Source organism: Microcaecilia unicolor, chromosome 1 (assembly GCF_901765095.1).
Source record: "Microcaecilia unicolor chromosome 1, aMicUni1.1, whole genome shotgun sequence".
In the NCBI taxonomy this organism is placed as follows: Eukaryota; Metazoa; Chordata; class Amphibia; order Gymnophiona; family Siphonopidae; genus Microcaecilia; species Microcaecilia unicolor.
Window position 1 is genome coordinate 313502865 of NC_044031.1, and position 12710 is coordinate 313515574.

The following is a 12710-nucleotide window of genomic DNA, read 5'->3' on the forward strand; positions in this document are numbered from 1 at the left end:
CACCTCAGCTCCTTACAGAGGTCTGCAGTAGTGGGACCTCCATCTGACCACTACGTGGTGCTCTGCAGTATCCCAAACCCTGAACTGATAAAGAAATACAAATGCTATCAACCTAAACCTCCAAACGTTCCAGGCAGATTACAGAAGATATAGCTAGGCATTCCCTACAAAAGACAGTCAAATATAAAATATATTATTTGCCAAGGTACCTAAACTTACAAGCACCAGCTTCACGTCAGCTGTACTGAAATCTGTTTCTTGCTGTTCCCTTATTTCTTTCCTGAAAGTCTATGCCGGAAGAAGGCAATTCTGGTCCTGAATGCTGCAGGATTTAGGATATCTACAGTGAATACGCATGAGCTACAGTTTGACACTATATTGTAAGCTACTCTAATGCTGCTCCTTCAAATGGTGGTATAGCAAATCACTTTAAATAAATAAAATGTAAATGCATCTCATGCATATTCAATATGGATGTCTGAAACACTAGACTGGATAGTGGTAGTAAAGGACCGGAGGTTACACCTTTCCCAGTGCCTATTCCACTTCAGACTGGCATGTGATCCAAGCAGCTTACTGTGCACCAGACATCTCTCTGCTAACATAATGCCATCTCTGCAGCAACCCTAATCAGTCTGTGGAACAAGAACCCAAGCTGGGTACCAAACCACAGTGCAAATGATCTGTTTTTCACTTTTGCAGTCAGTTCTAGCGAAAGGCCCCAAGATCCCCATACTAGACCCAGGTCTTCCTGTTCTCCAGAGAGAAGGCATGCGATTCCCCTGTGATCCACTATAGATGCCACAAAGAAGCAGTGATGACACAAAATACATGATAGATCTGAGGAATAACAGTGAAGCTGGGCATGTAACCTCAGACTCTTCTGACATCTCAATCCCTGTGATCTCCTGTCACACAGCTCCTGCACCAAGACGCACTTCAGGCAGAGGGGCACAATCAAGTTCAGAATCTAAATGATACCCAGTCATTATTTATAGGGCATGATTCCAAGACAGACCCAAGCCTCTCCTCTAACCTGGCTCAAATGCCACAGGCAGGCTCTGCAGTGAGCGGCTCATGTTGTTTTTCATGTCTTTGTTCAGCATGCGAGATGACGACCCCAACCAGGAAGGCTCCTCCCAGCTCCTCTTGCCAGCCTGGCTCATCCTGGAAGGGCTGGCGGGGGCACTGAGGGCCCTGTCATACATCTGAAACCAGAGCAGAGCAAAGCATGAGACACAGCTGCAGGAAAACTTGTTCTGCCTCGTATCTTCTAGTCACCCCCAGTCACTCTCTCCCTGCACTGTTCCATTACAGCACCGTTGGGTCACGTTTAACACTCCCAAACTTCACTGGAAACAAGACATATACACACACATAGGCTGCTGCTCAGAGCCTTAGGAGTTAAACTGAAGCAGCCTGCTGGCTGAATCAGAGGCACTAGAAGCTGCGAGTCACCTATTCTCGCTACCAGTATCCTTCATTTCAGGTTCAGTTCACCCCTCGTTTTAGTGACTTTCTGCTTTATTAAAGCAATTACTTTCATATTGTTAACTAAACTTAGTTCCAGAGGGGTAGACTTTTGTCATTTTTCCTGCTATAGACCATGGGTTCTGAACTCAGGCCCTGAGGAAACACATAGCCAAATCAGGTTTTCAGGATATCTGCAATGAATATGTATACCAATTTACTATGAGATTCCTAAATTTTCACTCTAGTTACTAAATTTAATATCCCTTCTTATAAAATAACTACCATAAATAAATATAAATTCTTTATTAATACCAAAAAGATATTTAGAAAATTCCAATGTATTTCACCAAGTTCTCCTACTAGCCTATCTTACATATCTTTGGAGAACTTGGTGAAATACATTGGAATTTTCTAAATATCTTTTTGGTATTAATAAAGAATTTATATTTATGGTAGTTACTTTATAAACAAGGGACAATGAATATGTATGAGATAAATTTGCATACAAAAAAGGTAGTGCATGCACATTTACTGTGGATATCATGGAACACTGGATATCCACAGGTTTTCAAGGCCTGGGTTAAGAATCCCTGGTCTAGACTAAATGGTTTGTTGAGACATGAGATTCTGAGGAGAAGAATCTATCTACTACATGCATTTGATGACTCTTCTCAAAAACTCATGCCTCAATGAATAGTTTAGGTAAGAAGGTGCTAGCAGCCTCCAAGCTCATAACAAACCTCACAATTGTGCTTTTTTTGGAGAGCTCTTCCCCTCCTCCCCCTCAGGATCACAGTCTTTCCAGTGCTGCTTCCAAGCCTTCTCTCCATCACACTCTTGCCTATCCCTGTGGCTTCTACTCAAACCTGTTCTCTCACTGCACCTCCGCACCCATCTCCAAACTGAACTTTCTTCCATTTAGTTATTTATTTTCTTCTATTTAAAGCATGTATACACCCCAAATCTCAGTCAAAGAGAAGCGCTCACACTATTCAATAGTAACCATAACTAATTACTACTACTACTACTATTAAGCATATTCAGTATTCAGATACAGTACAACCATCGAAAAAAAGCACTGACTCAACTGTGATGATTATTGTCTTGGGTTATTTCAATATACCTCAAATGTTAAAAAATTTATGTAATCTGGAATTAAATTTCTACATGGGCCATCCTCTCAGTTCCCCCCTTTTGCAACATGACTCTTCCAGTTCCCTCCCTTCCCTTCTCACTGCTACATGGAATCTTCAGGTTCCTTATCTCCTACTCATTAGGGGCCTTCTATGAATGGCACGTGGCCTGCCATAGGGCCCATTTTATTCCTATGGACCTTGCTGTAGGTAACATTTACTAAAGATTAGTGTAAGACCCCTACAGTTCCCTAACCCCTCCCCCCCCCCCCCCCCCCCCCCCAGTTTTTTTAATGCTGTCTTGCCCTTAGCCTCTCATTTTGTCATGTCACCACGGCAAATAAAAAAATTGGACCTGGCACCTAAGGTTTGAAGCCGGCAAAAAAAAAAAAAAAAAACCCACACCTCTTTTTCATGGCAAGCAATGAGATGCTGCTTTCCTTGCCTGGGAATGAAAGCAGCATCTCACTGGCTGGGAAAGCAGCCAATGGAGCCTTCATAAGGAGGTCTACAAGGCCCCACATGAAGTGAGAGAGAGCATCAGGGAGCACAGCAGCAGCAGAGGCACTGGGGGGGGGGGGGGGGGGCTGAAAAGAGCTGTGGCAGTGGTGAAAGAGGAGCATCAGGGCCTGAAGAGAGGAGCAGTGGGATCAGAACAGTCTGCAGAGGAAATGTTTTCAACCTCTGGTAAGGCTGTTTAAAAAACTTTCCCAAGAGCCTCTGGTTTGTTTATTTATTTGGGGGGGGGGGGCATGAGAGAGACTACTGTGTGGGACAGGTGGGGATGCTCATGAGAAAGACCGGGGGGGGGGGGGGGGGGGAGATCAGGAGAGACTACTGTGTGGGATGTGATGTGAGGTAAGGGGGCGGGGGTTCACGCGAGAGACCACTGTGTGGGATGAGGTGGGCCATGAGAGAGACCACAGTGGGATGGGGGGCTGAGCCATGAGAGAGACAGTGGGGGATGGGGAGGAGGATCAGGAGAGACTGTGTGGGATGTGAGGGTGGGGGGGGTCATAAGAGAGACTACTGTGTGGGGTGGGGAGTGGAAACGAGGGATTGAAAATGGCTACTCCTCTGGGGCAGGTGGGAGAAGTTAGGGGTTCAGAGTTGCTAATATTTGGGGTGGGAGTTTGAGAGAAGCTACCACTCAGGGTGGGGGTGGGGGTGATGTTTGGCATGTGGATGAGAGAACTGCCGTCTAAGGGGGAGGGGAGAGAATGAGAGACTACTACATCAAGGGGGGGTGATGCCACGGCTACTGCTGGGGTAGATGGGCAATGGAAAGAAGCTAAAGGCGAGTCTGTTGGGAGTAAATGGGTGAACGAGTGACAGGACAGACTCAAGATCATGGGGATGGGGTGGCAGGTGAGAGTGAGTGGGTGAGTTCACCCACTTCCAGCAGCTATCACAACTTTAGAGGGAAGGGTGTAGATATACTGCTGTTCTGAGATACAATCAAAGCGGTTTACATACAGGAAGGTTTTTGTTTTGTTTTTTTTGTTTGTTTGTATTTGGAGCAATGGCCAGTTAAAGTGACTTGCCCAAGGTCATAATGAGCTGCAGTAGGAATTAAACCTAGTTCCCCTAGTTTTCAGGGCACTACACTAACCATTTGGTCCCCCTTCTCTGCTCTTCATCTCCCTCCAACTCATTCTCTGTGGGTTCAGCATATCTCTGTCTCTCCTCCTTTCTCCCTTCCATCCACCCACAAAAACTCTTGGTGGGTCTGACATTTCCCCCCCCCCCCCCCCACCCCACACCCATCCTGCAAACTTGCTGCGCTTTGCTGGAAATTAATGCCATCTCCCAACCCTGAGGCCTTCCTTTAGCCATGTACTGCCCGCAAGAAGTTGCCATTGGAAGAGCGGGAGATGACCAGGGAAAGCACCTCGGCTGGCAAAAGTCTGCTTCCATTAATTGCCAGTGAATACAAGTAAGTTAGCAGGACTGGGGTGGAGAGTTACCCATAGAGAGGTTTTGGGTGGGAGGGATGGAGAAAGGTGGGGGGAGGGAGTTGGGCTACAGCTAGAATATATGCCAGACATGCTTAGAGGGTAGAGGAACCAGATTATTGGAGGGGGAGGGTTGGGAAGAGAACTCAATCAAAATTCTGCAAACAAAATTTGCAAATTCTGCAAGTTTGTTTTCATCATTTGAGCAATACTACAGCCCCCTTCCTGCATTCACACATATCATCTGACAGGTGCAGGCTTCGGAGTGGGTCAGGGACAGTTTCATTCTGTTTCAATGCTGTGTTTACCCAGACCTGCTTTGTCTAATATTACATTTTGTTTAAACATCAAAAACCGCTCAGTGTGACACACACCAACGAGGGGGAGAAAAACTTTTTTTTTATCACATCACTGTGTTTACTATTGTTTCATACCTTTTTTGCATTTTTCTATGTTTAAACTGATGCTGTAATAAGCAGTTTGTTGTATATCACCTTGGATGTTCCATAAGAATGCATAACTAAATAAAATTACAGTTGGTTCAAATCTGGCTCCTAGATCCTAAGAAACCTTGTTGAGCCCTGATCTAGTACATATTCATCCTTTGTCAGAAGCATAATGCTTTGTAACCCTAGGATGCTACATAAAATTATTCTTCCCCCTTGCTTCTTTTCAGAGGTTTCTCGCAACTTCATATGGGCAGCCTGGGACTTGCCCCTCTTACCCGCTTGACGGCCAGTGTTGCAATGCCCAGCATGGCAGCTCCTCCAACCCCCAGCACCAGTCGAGCGTTGGAGAGCATAAAGTCGATGGCTGTGCCAATGCCATTGTCCTCCTTCTTCCCCTTCCGCTCACCTGCACCCGCCATCCCTGTGCCTGCAAAACAGAAACTGGTCAAATGCTGCCTTGGACTTCAAACAGTGCTCCCACTCCTGCACAGCCACGCCAGGAAAACTAGCTCCCTGCTGGCAGAAACACTTCTGCCCACTTACTGAGGTTTGTAGCCAGCAAGAAAATCCAAAACAACATTAAGAAAAAACATTGGGATTGACTATTTTTGATGCTCTTACTACCAGCAACAGGAAGTAGTCCTCAGGACAGGCACATCATCTCTTTAAAAAACAAACAAAAAATAACCTCATATGCCTGTACCGCTGTTCCCCAGTTAGGAAGGGCCACAGACCTTCTTGGCTTTTCAAAATATCTGCAGTAATCTTCACATGTATTCTGTTTATGGCCCTTGAGGGTCAGCGTGGAAAGTTTCTGCCCTAAGTGGTGTGAGAGAAGAGCGCATGCAGGCTCTCCCAAGCAGCCATATGCTGTGATAACATACAGAGCCGGGGTTCAGGAAGCATCTTCCATTTGCTCTGGTCTCACAAGGTCCGGCAAGCAGAGACACACACAAAGGCAATGTTCCAGAATCAACATACAACGGAGAGGATGTGTGGAAGTAGAATACTTGCATAGGTTGCTGAGTCAGCCTCAAAGAGCCTGTTTAAAAAAGGCCCCTTAGATTCAAACCTATATAAAGAGGAAAGGTCCCACTGAACTTTCTTTCTGAGAAGTTCCGAGAGAAAAGGACATTTCTCTGGTAAGTGAAGGTAAAATTATGTATCATACCTGATAATTTTCTTTCTATTAATCATAGCTGATCAATCCTTAGACTGGTGGGTTGTGTCCATCTACCAGCAGGTGGAGATAGAGAGCAATCCTTTTGCCTCCCTATATGTGGTCATGTGCTGCCGGAAACTCCTCAGTATGTCGATATCCAAGCTCCATCCGCAGGACTCAGCACTTAGAGAATTACACCCACAAAGGGACACTCTGCCCAGCTCACCAACGCCGAAACGGGGGAGGGGAATTAACCCAGCTCATCCCCACACAAGTGGGGGAGGGGAATCCGTCCAGCTCATCCCCGCGGAGCGGGGGAGGGACACCACACCCGCTGATGCGGGGGGATCTGGCTTATCCTGCAACCGCAACCGCGGGAGGAGCTGACTGACCCTAACACCGCCGAAGCGGGAGGGGTACAAAGCTGCCCTACTGCCGCACGAAGCGGGAGGGAGCGCCGGCAGAATTTAAGTCTCAATCCAGCCCCGTAAAACGGAGGGGAGAGGAATGCAGCAGCTCACTGTAACACAAACTCGTCTCAACTCTTGAAGAATCCATTGAAAAACTTGAACACGAAGTCCTCCTGAACAGGAACTGAAGACTAAACTTGAACCTGAAATGCAACCAGAATATAACTAATACAGATATCTGGGAGGGACTATGGATTGATCAGCTATGATTAATGGAAAGAAAATTATCAGATATGATACATAATTTTACCTTCCATATCATCATGCTGATCAATCCATAGACTGGTGGGATGTACCGAAGCAGTACTCACCCAGGGCGGGACATTGAAATCCCTGACCGCAACACTGAAGCTCCAAACCGGGCCTCCGCCCGAGCAGCCACAGTCAAGCGGTAATGCCTGGAGAAGGTATGGGCCGAAGCCCAAGTTGCCGCCTTGCAAATCTCTTCCAAGGAGATGGACCCGGCCTCTGCCATCGAGGCCGCCTGAGCTCTAGTGGAGTGAGCCTTCAGCTGGATAGGCGGCACCTTCCCCGCGGCCACATAAGCCGCTGCAATGGCTTCCTTGACCCATCTTGCCACTGTAGGCTTAGCAGCCTGCAGACCCTTACGAGGACCTGCAAACAGGACAAACAGATGATCCGATTTCCGGAAATCATTGGTCACTTCCAAGTATCTGATGATGACACGTCTCACATCCAGATATTTGAGAGCAGAGTATTCCTCTGGGTAGTCCTCCCTACGAAAGGAAGGGAGACAGAGCTGCTGATTCACATGGAAGCGAGAAACAATCTTGGGCAGGAAGGAAGGCACTGTGCGAATAGTCACTCCTGCCTCAGTAAACTGCAGAAAAGGCTCTCGACATGAGAGTGCCTGGAGCTCGGAAACTCTTCTGGCTGAAGTGATAGCCACCAAAAAGACTGCTTTCAACGTCAGGTCTTTCAGAGATGCCCTCGACAAGGGTTCAAAAGGCGGCTTCTGCAATGCTCTTAGCACCAGGTTGAGATTCCACGCAGGCACCACTGAGTGCAGAGGAGGGCGCAGGTGATTAACTCCCTTGAGAAAGCACACCACATCTGGCTGCGAAGCCAGGGAAACACCCTTCAGGCGGCCCCTGAAGCAAGCCAGAGCCGCTACCTGGACTTTAAGGGAACTGAGCGACAGGCCTTTCTCCAGACCTTCTTGCAGGAACGCCAACACTGAAGAAATTGGAGCAGTGAAGGGAGAAAGTGAGCCTGCTTCACACCACGCTGCAAAGATACGCCAAACCCTGGCGTAAGCAGTAGAAGTAGAGCGCTTCCTCGCTCTCAACATAGTGGCGATGACCTTGTCTGAGAAGCCCTTCTTTCTCAGACGCTGCCGCTCAATAGCCAGGCCGTAAGACCAAAGGGGGAGGGATCCTCCATCACCACGGACCCTGATGTAACAGGCCCTGCTCCACTGGCAGCCGCAGAGGATCGTCGACTGAGAGCCTGATCAAGTCCGCATACCAGGGACGTCTGGGCCAGTCCGGACCCACCAGGATTATCCTGCCCGGATGCTTTGCCACCCGGTCTAGCACCCTGCCCAACATGGGCCAGGGCGGGAACACATAGAGAAGCTCTTGTGTCGGCCACTGTTGGAGAAGAGCATCTACTCCCAGGGATCGAGGGTCCTGTCCTCTGCTGAAAAAGCGCGGCACTTGGCAATTGGCCGATGACGCCATCAGATCTAGGCTCGGCTGGCCCCAGTGCTTCGTGATGTCCAAGAACGCCTGAGCAGATAGCTGCCACTCTCCGGGCTCCAAGGTATGGCGACTGAGAAAGTCCGCCTTGACATTCATGACTCCGGCAATGTGGGCCGCTGACAGCTATTCCAGGTTCGCTTCCGCCCACTGGCATAGATTCATGGCCTCCTTGGCTAGAGGGGCGCTCTTGGTACCTCCCTGGCGGTTGACATAGGCCACGGCCGTGGCATTGTCCAACAGGACCCGTACTGGCTTCAACGCCAGTACCGGGATGAACTCCAAAAGCGCCAACCGAATGGCTCTGAGTTCCAGGAGGTTGATAGACCACTTTGCCTCTGCAGGAGACCAGAGCCCCTGCGCTGTCCTTCCCAAGCAGTGGGCTCCCCAGCCCGACAAAGAGGCGTCCGTCGTGACGACAATCCACTCTGGGGTCACCAGAGGCATTCCCGCAGACAACTTGTCTGTCTGCATCCACCAGCTCAGCGCCTTGCGCACTGCTGGGTCCAAGGGAAGGCGCACAGCATAATCCTCCGACATCGGAGTCCAGCGCTGCAGCAGAGAGTGTTGTAGTGGTCTCATATGAGCCCTGGCCCAGGGCACTACTTCCATCGTGGCCGTTATAGAGCCCAACAGCTGCACATAGTCCCAAGCCCGAAGAGGAGAGGCTACTAGGAACTGGTCCACCTGAGCCTGAAGCTTGACAATCCGATTGTCTGGCAGGAACACTCTGCCCACTTGGGTGTCGAATCGAACTCCCAGATACTCCAGGGACTGAGTCGGGTGCAGCTGGCTCTTCTCCCAGTTGATGATCCACCCCAGGGAGCTCAAAAGAGCAACCACCCGGTCCACAGCTTTGCCGCACTCTGCATAAGAGGGGGCTCGGATCAACCAGTCGTCCAGATAAGGATGGACTTGTACTCCTTCCTTTCGCAGGAAGGCCGCGATGACCACCATTACTTTGGAGAAGGTCCGCGGAGCAGTAGCCAACCCGAAAGGGAGGGCTCTGAACTGGAAGTGTCGGCCCAGGACTGCAAAACGAAGAAAGCGTTGATGAGGAGGCCAGATGGGAATATGCAGGTACGCTTCCTTGATGTCCAAGGAAGCCAAGAACTCTCCTGCCTTCACTGCCGCTATAACAGAGCGGAGAGTCTCCATGCGAAAGTGCCGCACTTTCAAGGCCCGATTGACCCCTTTGAGGTTGAGGATAGGCCGGACAGAACCTCCTTTCTTTGGTACCACAAAGTAAATGGAGTAACGTCCCTTGCCAGTCTGATTTTCTGGCACCGGAACGACCGCACCCAGGCGGATCAGGTTGTCCAAGGTCTGCTGCACTGCCACAGCTTTGACCGGAGACTTGCAGGGAGAGAGTACAAACCCGTCTCTTAAGGGTCGGCAGAACTCTAACTTGTAGCCGTCTCTGATGACTTCCAGCACCCAAGCGTCTGAAGTTACTTTGGTCCACTCGCCCAGAAACGAGGACAGGCGTCCTCCAATCTGCACTGGGCCATGGACCAGGACCCCGTCATTGGGTACGAGACCCTGGGGGAGGACCGGAGGGCGTATCTCCGGGACGGTGGTCTCTGCGAAAGGAATGCTGCTTGGGGGAGAAGTTCCTTTTGAAGGAAGAGGGGGCAGAGGAGCCCGACTTGCCCGGGCGGTACCGACGGGCTTCTTGAAACCGTCCTCTGGAGATACCGGGGCGAGCACTGGCCCGAGCCCTGACCTCTGGTAACCTCTTGCCCTTAGACGTGCCGAGATCGGTCACGATTTTGTCCAGCTCGACCCCAAAGAGCAGCTTGCCTTTAAAAGGCAACTTAGCCAGGCGGGACTTAGAGACGTGGTCGGCAGACCAATGTTTCAGCCAAAGCCAGCGCCGCGCAGAGACTGTCTGAGCCATGCCTTTAGCCGAGGCTCTCAAGACATCATACAGTAAGTCTGCCAAATAAGCCAAGCCCGATTCCAGGGCCGGCCAGTCAGCCCTCAAGGAAGAATCCGAGGGGGAAGCCCGCTGCACCATCGTCAGGCACGCCCTGGCCACATAGGAGCCGCAAACTGAGGCCTGCAAACTTAAGGCAGCCGCCTCGAAGGACGACCTTAAAGCCGCTTCCAATCTTATGTCTTGGGCGTCCTTTAGGGCCGTGCCACCTTCCACCGGCAACGCCGTTTTCTTAGTCACCGCAGTGATTAAAGAATCCACGGTAGGCCAAATAAAGGCCTCACGCTCACTTTCAGGCAAAGGATAGAGACGGGACATAGCCCTAGCCACTTTGAGGCTCGCTTCCGGGACATCCCATTGAGCCGAAATTAAGGTGTGCATGGCATCATGCACGTCGAAGGTTCTAGGCGGGCGCTTCGTCCCCAGCATAATGGCGGAGCCAACAGGGGCTGAGGGAGAGACGTCCTCCGGAGAGGAAATCTTTAAAATGCTCATGGCCTGCATTAACAGGTTGGGCAAATCCTCTGAGCGAAAGATCCGTGCTGCAGAGGGGTCATCCGCTCCATCCGAGCGGGAATCCGTCTCCTCCAAGGAATCCCCAAAGGACCGTTGGGAGAACTCAGATACGCTGCCCTCATCTACATCAGAGGAAACAGCGTCCTCTAAGGCCTGGGCATCCACCCGAGGGCGTTTACTTCCGGGGGCCTCAACCCCTTTGTCGGACAAGGGAGAAGGGGCAGCGTTCTGCATAAGGAAGGCCTGATGCAGCAGCAAAATAAACTCGGGGGAGAAACCCCCAAAACTGTGCAATTCAGCAGCCTGGGCCACAGCCCTAGACGCACCCTCAACCAGCGCTCGCAAAAGCAGGGGAGAACCATGCTGCGCATCCAAGATGGCGTCCGGTGCTACACTCCGCGAAGGAGCCGCGCGGGAAGAACGGCGCTTAACTTTAGCCGCTTTTTTGCCGTCGCCCAAATCAAGGGCGGCCATGGCATGAACGTCTCCCAGCTCAAGGGCGGCCCAAGAAGAAGCCGTCCGAGCAGAGTGGCCGGCCAAGATGGCGGAGGCGAGCAGCGGGGGATGGGCGTTTATGGCGGGAAAAACCGCCGCGCCGGAGGAAGACCCGGGACACTGACCGGCCTCCAAACTGACACCCAACAAGGGCGAATCAGACTTTAAAACCCCCGCATCCCTGCTAGAAGCGCACACGCTGTCCGGGGAGCGATTCTTCGCGCCCTCGCCCTCCGACGCCATAGGCCACGTGGAGATCAATCGGGGAACCCCCTGCCCGCTATAAAAAGGTAAAAATTACCTGCTTCTCGCTCCGAGCTGTAACGACCTGGTGTCCCAGTGAGTAGCTGCAATAAACGTTTAAATAAACGTCGAAATAAACACCCTTAAGGACGTTCAAAATTTTTTTTTTTTTTTTTTAACGGAGCCAGCGGGAGGGGGGAGAAAAGGAGGGACCTGGCGCCACCAGGTTTGCACTTGCTCAAGAAGAGCCCTCAACCCCAGGCACTCAACAAAACCTAAAAATTAGGCTTGGAGGCCTAGCCAGAGCTGCTGCTGTGTGTGACCACCACCTGCTGAGATAGAGAACATACTGAGGAGTTTCCGGCAGCACATGACCACATATAGGGAGGCAAAAGGATTGCTCTCTATCTCCACCTGCTGGTAGATGGACACAACCCACCAGTCTATGGATTGATCAGCATGATGATATGGAACACTATTTTGCTTTGTGCTTTGGGAACTTAAAGATTGGGGTTTAAAGGAGGAATTGTAGGTTAGTGATAGGTAAAATAAAAATATAAAAAGCAAATTTTATCAACTAATCTCCATAGTTTTTTCCACTTAGTTTTAAAAACTTTGTACCACAGCATTAACAGATAGATCCTGCAGTGCCTGCTAGATTCTAAGAAGGAAACAGTAAATAAATCATACAATATACTATATAAACTAAAAGACACTTTTATATTAGGCTAATATCCTTAATACTGTAGCAATTTTTAAATTATTGAAAAACTCAAAAACACTAAGATGGAGTCAGCAGTCCAGCAGCGAAAGAGGTGCTATCCAGTCTTTTGCATTGAGTGTCACATGTATGATTATCTCCCAGTTTGTGAGATGTCATATATGTGTGCCCGATGCAAAGAGCTCCTTGCTCTCAGAGAACGTGTCCGTTCTCTTGAGGCTAGAGTAGCTGACTTGGTGGAGCTGAGGGAGACAGAGAGGTACATAGAGGAGACCTACAGGGATGTTGTAGAGAAGTCCCACCTCCAGTCTGGTAGACCCTGTGCTACCTTGGAGAAGGGAGGTCTCCTAGAAGGAGAGCATCACCCTGGGGAAGTAGAAAGTACTCGCAAGAGCCGGTTGTTAAATTTTTTGGCATCTTGCGAGCCAGTTGT

At 50.0% G+C, this 12710-nt stretch overlaps 1 protein-coding gene across 3 annotated transcripts in view; it reads right to left on the reverse strand.

Annotated features, from left to right (window-relative positions):
- MIEF1 (mitochondrial elongation factor 1) overlaps window positions 1-12710 on the reverse strand; it is a 69476-nt gene that overhangs the window by 43522 nt on the left and 13244 nt on the right. For all 3 annotated transcript variants that reach the window (XM_030208403.1, XM_030208393.1, XM_030208384.1), the window contains exons 2-3: window positions 5286-5437; window positions 1037-1208 (exon numbers count right to left, since the gene is read on the reverse strand). In XM_030208403.1, coding sequence (XP_030064263.1) covers window positions 1037-1208; window positions 5286-5429 — 316 coding nt within the window. In that variant the 5' untranslated portion in view covers window positions 5430-5437. The remainder of the gene's footprint in view (window positions 1-1036; window positions 1209-5285; window positions 5438-12710) is intronic.